At 49.1% G+C, this 17,342-nt stretch overlaps 8 protein-coding genes across 8 annotated transcripts; 5 read left to right on the top strand and 3 right to left on the bottom strand.

Moving 5' to 3' along the window:
* Nucleotides 1–589: 589 nt before the first annotated feature.
* nscR (Zn(II)2Cys6 domain-containing transcription factor nscR) lies at nucleotides 590–3,195 on the top strand (the record flags this gene model as incomplete). Its single annotated transcript, XM_057094948.1, has 5 exons — nucleotides 590–991; nucleotides 1,050–1,178; nucleotides 1,303–1,770; nucleotides 1,843–2,041; nucleotides 2,126–3,195. The coding sequence occupies 5 exons, from the start codon at nucleotides 590–592 to the stop codon at nucleotides 3,193–3,195; spliced, it is 2,268 nt and encodes a 755-aa protein (XP_056940919.1).
* Nucleotides 3,196–3,513: 318 nt separating this feature from the next.
* On the bottom strand, nucleotides 3,514–4,684 carry N7483_011522 (FPP/GGPP synthase family protein; the record flags this gene model as incomplete). Its single annotated transcript, XM_057094949.1, has 3 exons — nucleotides 3,514–4,131; nucleotides 4,200–4,514; nucleotides 4,568–4,684. 3 exons carry the CDS (start codon nucleotides 4,682–4,684, stop codon nucleotides 3,514–3,516), a joined length of 1,050 nt encoding a protein of 349 aa, XP_056940920.1.
* Nucleotides 4,685–5,172: 488 nt separating this feature from the next.
* N7483_011523 (putative C6 transcription factor) lies at nucleotides 5,173–7,324 on the bottom strand (the record flags this gene model as incomplete). Its single annotated transcript, XM_057094950.1, has 2 exons — nucleotides 5,173–6,679; nucleotides 6,711–7,324. 2 exons carry the CDS (start codon nucleotides 7,322–7,324, stop codon nucleotides 5,173–5,175), a joined length of 2,121 nt encoding a protein of 706 aa, XP_056940921.1.
* Nucleotides 7,325–8,087: 763 nt separating this feature from the next.
* Nucleotides 8,088–9,383, top strand: nscC (FAD-dependent monooxygenase nscC; the record flags this gene model as incomplete). Its single annotated transcript, XM_057094951.1, has 2 exons — nucleotides 8,088–8,360; nucleotides 9,192–9,383. The coding sequence occupies 2 exons, from the start codon at nucleotides 8,088–8,090 to the stop codon at nucleotides 9,381–9,383; spliced, it is 465 nt and encodes a 154-aa protein (XP_056940922.1).
* A 410-nt stretch (nucleotides 9,384–9,793) lies between these two features.
* Nucleotides 9,794–10,842, bottom strand: nscB (metallo-beta-lactamase type thioesterase nscB; the record flags this gene model as incomplete). The annotated part of the gene is made up of 2 exons (XM_057094952.1): nucleotides 9,794–10,558; nucleotides 10,633–10,842. The coding sequence occupies 2 exons, from the start codon at nucleotides 10,840–10,842 to the stop codon at nucleotides 9,794–9,796; spliced, it is 975 nt and encodes a 324-aa protein (XP_056940923.1).
* A 388-nt stretch (nucleotides 10,843–11,230) lies between these two features.
* Nucleotides 11,231–11,926, top strand: N7483_011526 (class I SAM-dependent methyltransferase; the record flags this gene model as incomplete). Its single annotated transcript, XM_057094953.1, has 1 exon — nucleotides 11,231–11,926. The coding sequence occupies one exon, from the start codon at nucleotides 11,231–11,233 to the stop codon at nucleotides 11,924–11,926; it is 696 nt and encodes a 231-aa protein (XP_056940924.1).
* An 870-nt stretch (nucleotides 11,927–12,796) lies between these two features.
* Nucleotides 12,797–14,382, top strand: N7483_011527 (MFS transporter; the record flags this gene model as incomplete). Its single annotated transcript, XM_057094954.1, has 2 exons — nucleotides 12,797–13,344; nucleotides 13,407–14,382. The coding sequence occupies 2 exons, from the start codon at nucleotides 12,797–12,799 to the stop codon at nucleotides 14,380–14,382; spliced, it is 1,524 nt and encodes a 507-aa protein (XP_056940925.1).
* Nucleotides 14,383–15,098: 716 nt separating this feature from the next.
* On the top strand, nucleotides 15,099–17,041 carry N7483_011528 (cytochrome P450; the record flags this gene model as incomplete). The annotated part of the gene is made up of 6 exons (XM_057094955.1): nucleotides 15,099–15,359; nucleotides 15,471–15,608; nucleotides 15,702–15,807; nucleotides 15,858–15,976; nucleotides 16,059–16,854; nucleotides 16,896–17,041. 6 exons carry the CDS (start codon nucleotides 15,099–15,101, stop codon nucleotides 17,039–17,041), a joined length of 1,566 nt encoding a protein of 521 aa, XP_056940926.1.
* Between the last annotated feature and the right edge of the window lie 301 nt (nucleotides 17,042–17,342).

Below are 17,342 nucleotides of genomic sequence, written 5' to 3' on the forward strand. Positions count from 1 at the left end.
TGGCTAGTTATCTAGCTGACGGAATACAGAGGAATGATATTCTTTACGTGGCTATGTACTGTAGTGGGGAGCCTGGTCCCTCACTACTGGTATCATACCGGGTGTTACATTCTTTACATTTCGGTATTATTTGTATCTTAGGTTATGTCATTGCAAGTACAAGAATGGCGCTTGTTACTAGACAGCAATACACACTCCTACATATCTCTGACCTGACCCTAGGGGTAGTCCACGCGCGCACTACGTCTCAGTTGGTGTTGTTCTTTCAGTCCAGCTGGATCGACCCGTGTACCTTCGAGTACACAGCCTCACGGTTCCCCTCTTCAGTACATACCGACCTATATCAAAACAACTCTACCACCGTCTGGATGCTCCACAATGACCTGCAGGAGGCTTTCCCAGGATCTATATCCTTGACACTATCTGCACGGGATCTCAAATTATCTACCCCGCGGTTAAAGAGGGGGGGTAATCTAAGTAATCTGTTAATAAGAAGGCTAGATGTCGGCGTCTGGGAAAAACAGAATCAAGCCTTCGACAAATATTACTTTTTCAAGCGTAAACTATCTCTGAGTTCAGTCGATCATTCATGGATAACAGCTCTGCAAGCATGGCCGACGGAAGAGGCTTGGTAATCCAGCAGAACGAGCACCAGCAAGTTGACCCGGCTATTCCGCAACTCAGCTGTGCCAGTTGCCGTGATCGCAAACTGAAGTGTGACAAGCTAGATCCTTGCACCAACTGCACAGCCTCGGGGCTCGTCTGCATCTCGATCTACCGGCCGCGACTACGACGGGGTCGGCATGCGCGACGCTCAGGCCAACAGTCATCACCGCCACCGGCCATCAATCGAGAGCAAGTGTATGCCCGGAGTGCTGCTGAGGACACGGCTGTGAATAAAAATCTTACCGAGCGGGTCTGTCGGCTTGAGAGCCTTGTCCAGACCGTGGGATCGGTGACGACAAGTGCGGATATGCGCCATCGAGAGCTAGTAAGTAAAGCCAAGGGTGATTGTGGTTGACAAGAAGAGACGCTAAACCGTCTCATAGTCAGAGCCTGGGGTGAATTCTGACGTATGGCCCGTCACTTCTGCGCCATTAAGCCCTACGCTTTCCAGGAGCACTAAGAAACGAGGTCTCTCCAATTCCAATTCCCTCTGGGTAGACTTGGTTCAGGAGGTAAGATGCATCAATGCGAATCACAAGGCGGCTGCATATTCGTCCTTGATAGCCATCATTCTAACCCGAATTTTACCGCTGCCACAGCGATCTCAACTGCGAGACGCCATGGGTTTGGCTTCAGATGAAATGGACAGCGAAGGCAATCTCCCCCCCTATGCAGGCCGACCTTGCTGCCGATAGTGGTATAAGCGCTCTAGGCTTGTTCGACACAGTTGATCCATTCGCACCCAGACAGGTTCAGATACTGTGCGAGGATCGGGGAGCTGTTCGTCAGCTATGTCAGATTTACCTGCAAAACGTGGATCCGATCATTAAAATCCTCCATCGACCGTCGCTGGGGAAGTGGATGATACAAGGAGAGAGATATCTGGACTATCCCGAAGAACATCCAGCGGTCAATGCTTTGGCCTCGGCCGTGTTTTACTCGGCCGCCAACAGCATGACGGAGAACCAGTGTCAATCGATATTCCATACCAGCAAATCCAGTTTCGTAATGGCCTATCGAGGAAGATGTGAGGTCGCAGTCGAGAAATCGGGTCTATTGACTACTCGCGATATAACTACTCTGAAGGCGTTCATTTTATACCTTGTAAGCACTCTTTCTTTTTTCTTTCTTTAATAGCCCTAATACATAACGTGATCTCACCGCGACAAATTCCAGACCAGCAGAAGCTCCGAAGATAAAAGTGTGGCTATTTGGACACTAGTCGCACTCGCAGTCAGGATAGCAAAGGCCCTCAACTTGCACCAGGACCAGGGCGAGAACTTCTTCGAACAGCAGATGCGAAAGCGACTCTGGCTGACCATTTGCCTGATCGATCTTCAGGCATCTTTTGCCCAATCGTCCGAACCACTCATCAGTCATAAGGAGGTGGAATCCGCTCTAATTCATATCTGACATATTAATGACTCCGATATGAATCCATCCACGACTGATTCTATAGCTGACCGTGAAGGGCTCACTGATACCACATTTGCCCTTATCACGTACCATGTACAAGTCGCTGGGCGTCTGCTGAACTTTCCAGATGTCGAACCAACATTTTGTAACAGCAATGGTAGCCATGGTGGTAGCAGCAGCAGCAGCGTGACATCAGTCTCATCTGTCACGATAATGAACGACCAGAAAGCCCGGAAGCAGCACGTCCGACGATTCAAACAAGAAGCACTCGAACTTCTAGGTTTCTGTGGTCCTGAATCCTCACCATACGCCTGGTTTACATGGCATGGCACACAATGTCTGCTCGCCGCGGTGCGTCTCTCCGAACTACGTCCATTGTCTCGCTCAGTGATGGGAAACCAGGCCCCACCTCTCCCATCCGGAGTTGAAGCAGGAGACACGGAGCTGCTCCGCCAGGCATTGCACAACCTCGAAAAGGCACAACTGATCTGCAACGATCCACGGGGTGAGGGCTTTCGCTGGTATATCACCATCCCACGAGCCGCCCTTGTCGCCAGCGTTGCCGAGTGCTATCTGTGTACCGACAAGGTTCTCCTTCGACGCGCTTGGCCGGTTATTGAGGCTTCGTATCGGCATCACGAGGCTGTTTTACGACAGAGCGGTGAAGCGGTGCAGGGCTCTTTACCACAGATGATGCGCCAGACCCGTGAGAAGCTAGCTCCGCTTCTGCATGGAGATCATCCTATCAATGGGATTCAGAGTCTTGGTATGGCTGGCAATGGTAGTAGCAACAGCTCGACCACCCAGAGTTTGCATCCCACAGAAGCCCCCCTACGAAGGCCCAATACAGCTCCTCCCTCCAAAGAGACTGCAATTGATGCGACGGGCTCCGATATGACCTTTGAGGCAGGCTTTGCGGCGGCGACATCAACTCAGCTACCTCCGCGGCAGACGTGGGATTCGACCTCCTTCTTAACGAAGGGCCAGCCTATGTTGACTGCTCCTCCACTACCTACCACCACTGCAGGCTGGTGTCATCCGCTCTCTTCGTCGGACGTGCTAGGGCCCTCTTGGACGATGGGGCAAGAGGAGGAGGATATGGGGTGTTTTTAGTTTCTGCTCTGTTCCTTTTCTTCTCTCTTTCTCTCTCTTCAGGAGAGTACTCTATTTTACGTTAGAATTTATTGCGCATAATATATACACCATTCGTTGCTCGCTTACACCCGCTTTCGATATGAATCCTAAATTGTAGGAGTAGCTCTCCTCGGAACTCGGATAGCTCTAATCAGATAAAACTGCACTCTCCTCTCTTCATGATGTAGGTACATCCTCTAAATCTCTCTAAAGTTTGAGTGTTTGATTATGAAATTCCAACTCCATGTCCTAGGAGTGAGTGACTCCTCTAACAAAACAAATATAACATGAGTTGTTTCACTTACTCCTCTTGTAAATCTTCTTCAAAAACTCCTCAAAAACATTCTTCTTCAACCCCTGACTCTCATCCACTTCTTCGATCCTCGACCTAATCTCCACCACTTTCCTCTCATCGTATTCTAAATACGCCCTCTCCAACCCCATCTGGTCATAAAGTTCCTTGATCTTCGTCACATACTCTTCAACTTTACTGTGCTTGCGACCGTAATTCTCCTCCAGAACCTTCCTCTGCTCAGGTGTACATCTCTTCAAAGCCTGATTCACAAGCCAGGAACACTTATTATCCTGGATATCTGTCCCGATTTTACCCAATACCATCGGGTCGGCGAAATTGTCCAGGTAGTCGTCCTGGATTTGAAAATATTCGCCCATGGAGGTGAGGATGTCCTTAGCTTGTGAGAGATTAAGTGGTGTTGCCCGACTGGTGTATAATAAGGACAGAGCGACAGACAGGTAGAAGCTGTAATAGGATGTCTTGTAGGTCATAATCTGGGTGTATCTCTCGAGATTAAAATTATCTAGGTTGACTTGGTCTGATGGTACGGTGAGCATATCGCAGCATTGGCCCAGTTCAACCTGAAGAGTTACTTCGTGGATTAATTCTAACATATCGATCTAACAAACGCAGACGAACAGTTAGAAGAAAAGTCTATTAGCAATAGAGAATTTAGTGTATAGTTCACATATGCAGGATGATTCCGAAAATATTTCCTCAAAAGCACATAAATCGCACTCTCCAACATCGGCCCATCATTCACAGCAGTCATGCCCACCTCGGGCATCCGATACCAACATGGCTGCCCCCTTCGAGTCTCCGAGACGTCCATAATATCATCCAGTACGAGCATCATTCCTTGCAGTAGCTCGATCATCCATCCCAGTGTCGCGCTTTGGAAGTATTCTTCTTTCGTCAGGTCGCGACCTAGGAGGAGCTGTATGGTGTCGATTACGGAGAGACCGCGGTTGCATTTTCCACCCATAGTATTATGGACGAGGGACTAATTGTCTCGTTGGTATTTGATATATATAGAGAGAGAGAGACAATGCCTACCTTTTCGAACCATTGCCATACTTCGATGGGAAGTTGGTACTGCTCACAACATTGCTTTCGGAGGTCTTCCACCAGTGCAGGGAAGACAGCCTCAAATTTTTTCAGGGAAGCAGGCATTTCTGATTCTGAGACGGACTGTTTTGTTTTTCAGGAAGATTTTGATTTTCGATCCTTTTGTAGGGTCCTGATATTTTTATACAGAGGATTCGTGCATAGAGCGAACAGCCACAATTCAGCTATAGTGAAGTCAGTAGACAATAGATGGATGAAACCTTCCTGAGAAACCTTATATGAATGGTTTAATTTATAGTGGGAATGAGTCACAGATAGGCAGAGAAAATAATGTAAAATCCGGTCAGGGGTCTGAGGTATCGTATATCTGCCCGTTGTGGCATGCACCGGGTTTTAACGATTCTTGCTGCAGCATTTTCGTTTGTAGCGTTTCGTGACTTAAGCAAACCCAGTTAGATCCTAGATATTATTGGATAGGAGATGCGAATATACAATGACACCAAGTCTCCGTCGCTACTTTAAATATACATATCAATGCTGACAATACATTGAAGAAAGAGATGTGGTTTGAGACAGACTAAGCCTAAATCTAATCAGCGATATGATTGATCCCAAAACGTCCAATCCGCAGACCCAAGATTAAAATTATTCTCCCCAAAATCCAATTTGGCTCCATCCAAACTCGCAAAAATATCTTCCAGCGAGGGGGACAAGCTCTCTTCTGTCACTGCATCGTTCGTGATATTGTCATCGTTGTCGTCGTTGCCGTTAGGGTTGCTGGTATTGTTGTAATCGGCACTCCCTTTTATCTTCGGTTTCGTCTCACGGTACAAGGAGCGCAGCGTCGTGATGAAGGCCGGCTCAGCGGGGCAATCATAATCGCTGGGTGAATTTGCTGCCCAAGCCTTAAGCGTTAATTTCCCCACGGCGATGTGAAGAGCTCCCCCTTTTCTCGCCTCGAGAATTTCCGGATGATTAGAATAGATTTCTCCCATCTTCCTCCAAGTGGTATCCAGTTCGGCACTAGATAGAAATCCAACCTTGGCCAGACTGGTCAGCATACACAAGAGTGCATCCCAGAGGAAGAAGGCCTTGATTTGCCATTGAAAATTTTTCATATTGGGGTTACTGCAGAGAACGATGTCGGTATCTAGAATCGTCTGCGCTAGATGAAAGAGCTCTCTCCTTTCCCGATCATCGATGTTGGCCCGCTTCTTCATTCGATTGCGCAGTCGCACCGCATTGGCCGCCGACCTAGCGATCCCCAGCGTCAGGAAGTGGAGTGGGTTCACTATATCACAGTATCGCAGATACTTGGCTTCGATGATCCCCAGGACCCGGTCTATGGCACTCTCCAGTTCCGTACTGGCGCGGAATTGAATCGAGGCGCCGACTTCCTTCATCCGCACACCTGTTCGTGTGTAGAAATTGGACATTTCCGTCCTCGTCAGACAGAAGATCATCTCCGAAGCACCTTCCTGCTCAAAAGGCTGCTGTGTCATGCCGGGATAGATCTGGTCATCGTTGATATTCAACGGCTGTTTGGTATCCCAACTATCTGGGGCCAAGGCAATCCCCGTGCCTGAAACCTGGCCCGCGTAGCCTTCCAAGGGGAGAAGCTGCCAGAAGAGCCGACGCCGAATCTCAACATCAAAAGGGGGCAAACCAAGACTCTCACCGTCGCGATGAAGCCCCATGCGCTGCGCAATCCGGACTGCAACGCCCGTCAAAATCCAAAACGTATGCGGATCCATTTGCGTGCGCATCGCAACCAGAAAAAGGACAAGGGCCTGCAGAACCGGCATTTCAGTAGTCTTCAGCCACGATGCATTGACCAGTGCCTGTTGAAATGCATTTCGATAAAGCAACATCAGCGGCGTGCGTGACTGACTGAATTCCTGCACGCAGTCCTCGTCTGTCATGGAGAACACTGCGGAATGGTAGATGGCAAAGAGCAGACACTCATTTGCTTTGGAGGCTGTGGCCGGTTGCTGGGAGGCGATCTCTACCATGTTGGTGGTCGTAGGGATATGCAGTATTTTGCAAAGAGGTTCAACGTTGTGAACATGTACCGTCCAGAGCTTCATCGCATCCACGTGACTGGGATAATATTGGCCCAAACTCTGCAAACCCCCCCAGCAGCGCACCCGAGATCGGATCTTCAGTCAGTGAGCCGGGCCCGATCGCTGTTGGATCGTGTTCTTCCTCTTCTTCCTCGTGTTCAGAGATTTCCCGCATGTCGACTTCTTCCGCATCGAGCCAGAGGCTGCTGTCAATATACCGCGATTTGCCATCCCCGGACAGCAGTTTTCCGGTCGTCCCCGCGTCGGATTGATTGCTATTGCTAGCCTGGAGAGGGAGATGGCTGAGTTCCGGCGTGCTCTGGAGGCTCTTTTTGGCGATGATGTCGATATTGTTGTTGTTGCGGTAGGAAGAAGGCCCTGCCGCCATCGTTGCATCTGCTGGAGTCAAAATGCCATGTTCCTGAAACATCTGTTCGCATCGCGCCAAGCGCTTATGCTCATCCATGTCAACGCGCTTTCGTTTGCACGCTCGCGCCGCCGGTGGCTGGTAGATGCATTCTAACTTGGCTTTACCACAGCTCAAGCATGCTGGAACGCTTCTGTCGCATTTGACTTTTCGGCGTACGCAGGGTTGGCAGGTGAATGGCATGACACTAGGAGGGGCCGAGTCAATTCTACTCTGGCTTGGTGCTGGAGCAATTATCACAGGCCGATCATGCATGGCGGGTTTCTGATTTGGACACCATATATGTAATTTGTTTTCTTTTTGTCTCTTTTGTGCTGCTTCCTTGCATCTTCATAGTTGGGAGATGATCATTGAATGGTGAATGAGTCGTCGCCACGCGTCGTCAGTCGTTGCAAGGTCGGGGGCTCACGTCCCACGTGCTACGCCATAGATGCCCCACTCACCGAAAGGCGCATGTACATACATATTGTATTGTAAGGGGGAAATCGCCTACTGGCGAGGTCTCTGATTGGGTGGAAGGAAGCTGGTGTACATTCATTTGGGATATAGTCTCTATCTGCTAAATATAGCTGCGGGCTTCCCCAGTTCAGTATTTAGTTATATACTACGAGAACTCGGAAAGCTTCGACTGTTGGGAGTAAGAGGACATTCGAGTAGAGCCATGTCTAGTATGAATATTACATCTTTTTCGTGTACTGGGACCCTGTTAAAACAGTGATGACGGCCCCGGTCGGTTGAAAGCCAGTGCCCATCACCAAGGAGGCTTAACCCGGTAAATCCCCCTCCTTTCCCTCCTGCTCGGCTTTTAACCAGTCCTTCATGCATGACTAGTACTTCGAAGCTGGTCGTGGAGTTTGGCAGGCGGCTTTTTTTATAGAGATCACCATAAGAGGAATAAATGATCTGTTCCTCCCCTGCAGATGGTCCTCTCTCATCGCCTACACATCCTTCGTCGTCCACTATTTTCATCACCGTCAGCAGTGAATGGAGAAGGGAAAAGAGGCCTCATTAGACACACATGGCTCCCATCTTGATCATCGGAGCAGGCCTTTCAGGGGTCACCACCGCCCGAATACTCACCAACAGCGGCATTCCGAACATCGTATTCGAGGCATCTGCTCCAGACCGCAGCCAGGGATTTGCTATTAGTCTGCGTGACTGGGGCTATTCAGCACTGCTGGATGGACTGGGAGGCCTCCCTCTCCGCAGTCTAATAAAAGCAGTTGCTCCCGACCGCTACATCGGGGTGGAAATGGCTGGATCGATCAGGCATTGCGTGATAATTCTACCGGTGAGGTATTGGTCGCGCCCAGCCCGGCGAGCAAGCAGACGATCGTGCGCGCCAATCGCAATGCGCTGCGGGCTTGGATTACGGACTGTGGGGAGGAGGAACTGGATGTTAGGTACGGACACAAGCTCAAAAGTATTCAGGGGACGGCGGGGGATATGACTGCCGTGTTCGAGAATGGGGCCCGCCACCACGGCGTTCTGGTGGTGGCAGCTGATGGTGTGCACTCCACCGGTATGTATAGTCTGACTGTAATCCTCCAGGTCCATCCGACTGCTAGTATTTTACTTAAGCTGAGTTATACAGTTCGGTCCCTGATTCTCCCACACCTTGTCCCAGAAGTTGTTCCCGTAGTGGTATATCACGGCAAATTCCAGCTCACCCGCGAGGATTTCAACTCTCTCATCAAGCCCCTCATCGGCGACTCAAATATTCTCGCCGGCGTGGGCGATGGCTTCAACACCCCCATCACTATCTGCAACATCACCAAGACGCACGTGCACCTCGACTGGTCCTACTCACGACCTGCCTCTGGCGAAAACGACCCGCTACTCCGAGCCAACGCGTCGATAGAAGAGGCGAAGGAAATTTCTCGGGCTCTGCTGGACGAACTAGCAATGCGGAAATTGGCGGATCCCTGGGGGGCAATTCCTAAATCCCGAGGCTATCCAGACGCACTCAGTCTTCCACTGGATTAGCCGGTGTGTCTCTATGGCCATCGACGATACCCAGCGGGGTACCAAGCAGGGAGTTGTCTTTGTCGGAGATTCCTGGCACGCAATGCCCATTTTTGGAGGTGAGGGCGGAAACCACGCCCTCGTGGATGGCGTCGAGCTTGCTGCCGTGCTTGGTGAAAACCTTGGAGATTTGAACAAGGCTGTCTCGAATTATTATGACGGTGCGTGGAAACGGTGCCAGGAGGCAGTCAGGAGGTCAAGAGGGCGATTCTATGTGTTACACAGACCCATAGCTGAGTGGCAGGAAATTGCACAGAGAAGAAACGGAGAGCCAATGACTGGGGTTTGAGATGGGGTGTATTTACATTATACAGCATGTTTGGCAATGGATTTGGGCTTCTTTTCACTGCAGCAATCCCATATTTGCCAACTTGCCACGTTCAATGAACTTCCAACATATCGACATGTATAACTTAGCCAAGTATATACATCCACGAGAGTGATTAAGACGGAGAACTGACATTATGGGCTATGGAATTCTTCTCTAGAAAAGAGGTAAACGGGTTCATGTACGGCTAAGGTATTGACCTCGTGAAAATGCAGAGAATGTGCAAGACAGACTTGGAACGTGCAAGACAGACAACGTGCAAGACAGACAACCAAGGCAAAAAGGTGCAAGAGAAAACGTGCAACCTTGGAAAGACAGCAAAATAACAGATCCTATCAAATAATTCACAGAGGTCTAGGTTCTCATCCATCTCAGTCGGAATCTGGCTGCACTTCACGGACCGACAACCCAAACCACTTCCTCTTCATCGGCTCCCCCGGTTCAAACCCAACTTTTCGATCCTCGGCTAGTTTCCACAAGACCTGGGTCAGAAAGGGCGCAAAAGCCTTCTCGACGAAATCGACCGGTACATCGCCATAGATAGACTGGACGATCTCTGCCAACGTCATACCACCGCCCTTGCCCTTTCCTACTACCTGCGGCACACTCACTGAGGACTCAACAATCCTATTCTGTGATAGCGTCGAGAATACCTGCTGAATTCGAAACTCCTTGTGTGTAATGTACTCCTGCATCTTAGCCGACATATCTTCGATTTTGGCTCCGTGCGCTGGGTAGCCTGTTGTACAGCGCAGCGCAGCCATCCGCACCAGACTCTTCATGTACATTGCAAGGTCCTGGATGACCGAGTATCCATGACCAAGCACGTTGTCGCCCGTGAACAGCGCATTCTCCTCCTCCAGGACGAAGCACATATGGTCCACCGCGTGACCAGGCGTGAATATAGCTCGCAAGGTGGCGCCCTCGATGGCGAAAACCTGTCCATCAACGAGGCCATTTTGGCCGCGATCGGGTTGGTTTTTGTACACTCTCGAAGCCAGTTCCGTGTTGTAGGCGACGAGGTCAGCGACACCGCCGGTGTGGTCTCCATGCCAGTGCGTCAGCAGAATGTGTGAGATCTCAAGCTGATGGTCCCGAACAAGTTGCACCACTCTTTCAATCCAGCATGGCAGACCCTGGAAAACGAAGGTAGTCAGAACAGATTGGATAGTATAAGTTCGAAAAGAAATACAAAAGGTCCCCAACCTACCTCGCCGGTATCAATAATAATCCTAGATCTACCGGTCCCTACAAGATAGGTATTGGTACCTTGTAACTGCGTGAGACCCGGATTCCCTCCCATTACGCGCACAACTCGATCGGTTATGTGTTCAATGTCATTTAGAGGAGGTAACTGGGCTTCTTGACCGGCAAGGTATTCATACCATACAGACTGGTCGAAGGGAATTCTCATCGCCATTGTGTGGTCGGATGGGTAATTGGAGATTGCATACAACAGAGCGAGTGGATGGCTCTTAAGAGACACAATACAGAGTCGGGGACTCCGCAGAACGTTTTCTTCTTTCTCTTCCCCTAAAGGATCCTGCCTTTTACGGGGGTAATGGGTCTCGGAAATTAACCCGTATCCGGATTTTGACCATACACTATACGCAAGTTTATACTTGCAATCCATAAACCCCGAAACTATGGCCGACTCCGTGTTCGGTTGTAAAAGGTATGGTAACAGGTATGGTGGCAGGTCCGTTCAGACTGAGACTATAGGTAGAAGCTCTCATCCCCTCGTGCTTGTACCTTTCAAAGAAACAACGCAACCTCATTCCTATCGATCCCTGGAAGCATATCAAACAATGACCGAATCAACCTCCACCATCATCCTCAACAAAGAAGACATAGCCGCAGAAGTCGTCTACAAACCCTGGGACCTCTTCGTCTACGAGATCTGGGTCCTGGGCATTGTCAGCACCTGGGCCTGGGGCTGCGCCACCGACGAGTACCTCCTCCCTCAATTCCGATCCAACGTGGGTAAGAACCACCTCGACATCGGGACTGGAACCGGCTACTACCTCCGCAGGGGCCAGATTCCAGCCTCAACCCAACTCACCCTATTAGACAAGGAACAGCCTGCGCTGGAAGTGGGTCTCAAACGGTGTGGCCGATCGGATGCCCAAGGAGTGATCGCGGACATTCTACATCCGCTGCCTTTGCCGGAGAAAAAGTTTGATTCGGTCTCTCTGTACTACCTTCTACATTGTATTCCAGCTACGGTGGAGGAGAAGTGTGCGATTTTCGCGAATATCAAGCGTAACATGACCCCCGATGGTGTTATCCATGGTGCCAATGTGTTGGGTAAAGGGATCAGAAAGGATAGTTCGTTCGCGGCTTATATTCGACGGGGTGTTCTGAGAGCCGGGATCTTCCATAATCTGGATGACAACGCCTATGATTTTGAGCATGCGTTGAGGCAAAACTTTGAAGAGGTTGAAGCAGCGGTTGTTGGGTCCGTCTTCATGTTTCGTGCTGCAAAGCCGAAGTACGATTTATAGGATTGAGTTATATGTATATGAATTTCCAACCAGCGAAGAACCGACAAAGGAGGGCTTCTATGCTAATTCTTGTGCAGGGAATCACTGATAGAAGCACAGGAAGATAAAGAATACAGCTCTTGATTTGCAGAAGTTGCGAAAGGGAGTAGGTCGCGCCAATTAATAGGGGGATCAGCTAGATTTCTCAGCGTGTCAAATATGTATAAGGTGGCCTTTTATCGTTAGCTGTTTTGATTTTCATCCTAGGCTCCTACATAGTGAACTAGATCTACTATACATAAACTAGTCGTATTCTGGAGCCTATATAACAGAGAATTACGTACTGTATCTTGTGATTATACAAATTACGGCACAGTTATGCTTAGGGCTACAGTTACAAATTCCGGGGTCAGCGTTGATCTATATATGGCTGTTTTTACGAGATTGGTTTAAACATAAACTCGAGTCACACTCGTTGCTGTAAGCAATCAAGCATACTTGAATGTTACTCCATGAATATGGACTCCTTCAACTACGTGCTTCTTCCTCCGGAGCACTGTCTCTAATCTGTACTTGAAAGGGGATTTAGACAGAAGAAGAGAATTCTGCGTGGCTTCGGCATCGCTAATGATTGGACCCGGAAAATACTGTAGGAACCACCTCCGATTGGCTCCAGTGAGCATTGAGGAAAGGGCTGCGACTCGGGCCCGAATCCTTTTCAGCCCCTCCGATTGGCTCCGAGTTTGACCTATAGCGAAATTCGACTCTTGACAGGGTAATAAATTGGAATAAATAGAAAAGAAAGCCCCGAGGAAGGAAACAGGAGAGAAAGAAAGCGCGAAGAAAACAGGTCAGAACGAACCAATCCATTACACAGGAAACCTGTCCATCATGAGCAAATCAGAATACGTTCCCTCCCAGTCGGAGGCCCATTCATCCACATATTCGAAAGAGCGAGACCTCGAGACGGGCACACTTACGCAGCGTGATACAGATTCTGCAAGCATCATCTCCAGAGATCTCAACCTTGTTACATGGGATGGGCCAGACGACCCCGAAAACCCCAAAAATTGGCCGTCAAACGTCAAATGGCACTACACCTTGGCCGTCTCGGTCTTCACCTTCATCTCCCCAGTCTCATCAGCCATGGTCGCCCCGGCGCTGGACAAGCTTGGAAAGGACCTCCACATGACGAGCAAGATCGAAATCGACCTGGCGCTTTCGATCTTTGTGCTAGCCTACGCGATTGGTCCTTTGGTCTTTGGCCCTGCCTCCGAGGTGTATGGTCGCGTGCGCCTCTTTCAGTTCAGCAATCTATGGTATCTGGCGTGGAACCTTGGCTGTGGCTTTGCGCAGACACCGGCCGAGTTTTTTGTCTTCCGCTTTCTTGCTGGTCTCGGTGGAAGCGCTCCGTTGGCCCTGGGTGGTGGAGCGATCAGGTAAGACAGACAACGAAATCAAGAACTTACCCTTTCCTTGAGCTAATCCCGTCCTCGTCCAGTGATGTTTGGCATGCAGAGCATCGCGGAAAAGCCATGGGTATCTACACCTTAGCGCCAATCTTGGGTCCAGTTATTGGACCGATTGCCGGGGGCTTCATTGCCCAATATAGCACATGGCGCTGGGTCTTCTGGTCCTCCAGCGCTTCGGCCGTTGCCATCCAGGTCGTCGGCTTGATCTGGCTACGCGAGTCCCACCCAGCCACCCTTCTGAAATGGAAGAGGAACCGTCTGGCCAAAGAGACCGGGAACGACCAACTGCACACGGGCGAAAAAGTCGAGACCCTCCTCCAGAAGATCCGAGGCGCCATGATTCGACCAGTCCGCATGATCACGACGCAACCCATCATCGCAGTCACCGCAGTATACATGGGCTACCTCTTTGGCATCTCGTATCTGATGGTGACCACCTTTCCAGATGTTTGGGCAGGCTGGTACGGCGAAAGCGAAGGGATTGCTGGACTCAACTACATCTCGATTGCCATCGGCTCCTTTGCGGGTCTCTTCCTCAACGTGCTGTACATTGACCGGATCTACCGAAATCTTAAGGCGAAGAATGGCAATGTGGGTTGCCCCGAATTCCGCATGCCCACCATGTTCATCGGGTCGTTCATCTTTACCGTTGGCCTCTTCTGGTACGGATGGAGCGTGCAGGGCCATGTGCATTGGATTATGCCCAATATTGGCGTGGTGATCTTCGCTGCCGGCACCATGGGATGTCTGCAGGGGATGCAGATGTATATTGTCGATTGCTACACCACTTACGCAGCCAGTGCCATGTCCGCTTGTGCTCTCCTTCGCAGCCTAGCTGGCTTTGGGTTTCCCCTTTTCGCTCCTTATTTATACTCAGACTTGGGCTATGGATGGGGGACCAGTGTATTGGCCTTTATCAGTATCGCAATTGGTATCCCGGCTCCAATTATCTTCTGGAAGTATGGAGCTCAGCTTCGTGCTATGTCAACATATGCCAGTGGTTGAGTGTGGTTGCGAGTTGGCTGGCTGATGGAGGTGTCTGGCAAGAAATCTACATTCTCGTTCGATTAAGAGGCACTGTCTGATATATTTTGGTTGATATAAACTATTTCGCATGCCTTTTTTATAGACTGGCACGATATCTATGTAGAGGATATGATTGTTTCTGTAATAATTCTGCACAAGCAATAACAAAACACTGCTCTTTATTAAGTCCCATTCTCTATCATCCCTTCAATGTGAGTAAATACGCCACCAAAACACAATATATAAACACCCCTTGAGCTCCTATGGTAAGCTTTTATGGATTCTTATTGTAGTAGGGACCACGTGAGAGGATTGATTGGATGATATTTTGGGAGGTTAGTCTCGGAAATTGACCACTACCCTTTAGGGGCTAAAATCCGCAAAAGCCACAAGGAGTGCTCTTAGTGCTTTTTTGGATGTGAACTCAAGTCTGCGTATTATTTCTTATTCAGGTTTTACCTCCTTGCCTATAGAAGTAAAGTCTGTACAAACGCCTTTCTTATAGAATGTCTCAAAACCCAGGGAGCTCGTCTTGAGTGCATCGAAAGAAAAAGAAAGGAAGAAAAAAGTGCTTTCCCACATTTTACTCTACCCGTCTTACCACACCATACAATAGCTTCTACTACCTGGTCTATCTCTATTCCATACCCTCCCAGCTAAATATTATGTTCCTTGCACTGTTATACGGAGTTACCATGCTCCTTTTCCTTCTCCTATGGACCTTGTTACGCAATGCCCTCGAACCCGGTCTTGTTGACATCCCGGGCCCTTTTATCGCAAAGTTCACCGACCTCTGGCGTCTTTACAAGGTTTGGCAATGGAAATTCAAGGAAGATCTCCCTTCCTTGCATCAGAAATACAACTCAACTGTGATTCGTGTGGGGCCGAAGATGATCAGCTGTTCTGATCCAAAGGCTGTAGAGTTGATTTATGGATTTCACACTAAGTTTAAGAAGGTGAGAATCAGAAAAAGACGGAAGAAGGAAAACAATGGCAAAGAAGGAAATCTGGAATTTCTTTTCTGGCTCTCATTCGAGCAAAACACTGACAAAGAATTCTTATGATAGTCTGATATGGTCAAAGCCATGGCACCGGTGTATAAGGGCAAGAAACAGCCGATGATGTTTGCAGCGGCTGATAACAAAACCCATGCCCGAATTCGAAGACCGGTTGCTGGAGCCTATGCCATGACAAATATCATCTATGTAAGTATGTGTGGCAAAAAGGCTGCACTTTGCTTTCTTACCCTCCCTATATCGATCCGTAAAACTTTTGGGCTAATACTAGCAACTCAGCAGTTTGAGCCTTTTGTCGATGAAAACACGAAACTATTCTATGCCAAGATGGAGGAGCTTTTCATCCAGCCCAAGAAACCTTGTGATTTACACAATTGGGTGCAATACTGTGAGTACTTTTCCTTTTTTTCTTTCTCAGTTACTGACATCCAACTCCAGTTGCGTTTGATGTGGTCTTGCAGATGACCATGAGTCGTAATCTGGGCTTCTTAAAGGTAGGTGGAGATGTTGACGGTGTCTTGAAGCAACTACAGAAGGACTTGGATTACCGGGGAATCGTAAGTCAAAGAATGAATAATGATGGCGCATAATGGCCTTTGATGCTCCTTTTGACCGAATGGCTAATAAACACGACAATAGGCCCTGGCAATGCCTATTATTGATCGAATCTGTCGATTAAACCCAGTCAGCAGGTTTTTTAAGCCAAATCAATCCGCACAATTCGCCATACGCTGTCGACGTATTCTGAAGGATCGCCTTGATGAAGGAAAAACCAGCACAGATACAGGGAAGGAGAGCCATAGTCAAGGAAGACCGCATAATTTCGCGCACCGCTTCCTGGAGGCGCAACGAAAGGACCCCAGCATCTCTGATGGGCAATTGATCGGTTATGTTCAAGCAAACCTCGTCGCTGGCAGTGATACAACAGCCATTGTCCTACGCAGCGCTATCTACTATGCCCTCAAAAACCCGTGGATCCACAAGCGAATCATCGAGGAATTGGACTCAAAATACCAGGGTACATTCCCTGTCCCCTTCCGCGTGGCTCGGTTCGAGCTCCCATTCTGTGCGGCGGTTGTCCGTGAGGCTATGCGTATGCACTTCGCTTTCATTGGCATGATGGAACGGGAGACTCCGGCGGGGGGTGTGGAGTTGCCTGACGGGCGCAGACTTCCTGGCGGCGTGGTGATTGGGATGCACGGCGACCTCATCGGGCGCGACAAGGGCATCTTTGGTGACGATGCTGATGAGTTTAATCCTTGCCGTTGGCTGCAGCAGCCCAACGAGCAGAATGAGCAGTCTGAAGCCCGTCTTAAGGTGATGAATGCTCACGATCTTGCATTTGGACATGGCCCTTGTGGTTGCATTGGAAAAAATGTTGCGGAGATGGAAATCTACAAGTTTATCCCTACATTTTTTGGGCTTCTGGAGGCGAGTTTAGTTTCTTTCTATGCAAAACTTTTTAGTATCTCCCAGTTCGCACTGACACGTTTGTTAGCCACAATTCGTTCGCCCGGAAGAGCCTTGGAAAGTCCGCCAGCTTTTCCGTCTACAAGCAGTCGGGCATGGATATGTATCTGAACTGGAGAGAGGGGAAGAGCTTGCGGAGTCTCGAGAAATAGGCAGTGAGAATAGACTAGACGATAGCTGATCGTAATATACAATCCAAAAAGCCTGATTTCAAAATTCCGGTAGCTGTTTATTGTATCATTATTTGACTGGGTGGCGCAATTATATGCAGTAGAGTAGAGGGGCCAAGAGAGATATTATACAGTTCCTTTAGCTGTTATACTCCATAGTATCACCCCTTTCCAGCATAGATATTATCAGATTACATTTATCTTAGAAGAACCTAAGGATGGTATAGCAGTTATACCCGTCTCCATAGTTAGGGTAGTGTAGAAGGCATTGGAATGACTGTAT

Source organism: Penicillium malachiteum (genome assembly GCF_028827825.1).
Source record: "Penicillium malachiteum strain IBT 17515 chromosome Unknown utg000005l:1.0-9002435.0:326005.0-9005861.0, whole genome shotgun sequence".
NCBI classification, from domain to species: Eukaryota; Fungi; Ascomycota; class Eurotiomycetes; order Eurotiales; family Aspergillaceae; genus Penicillium; species Penicillium malachiteum.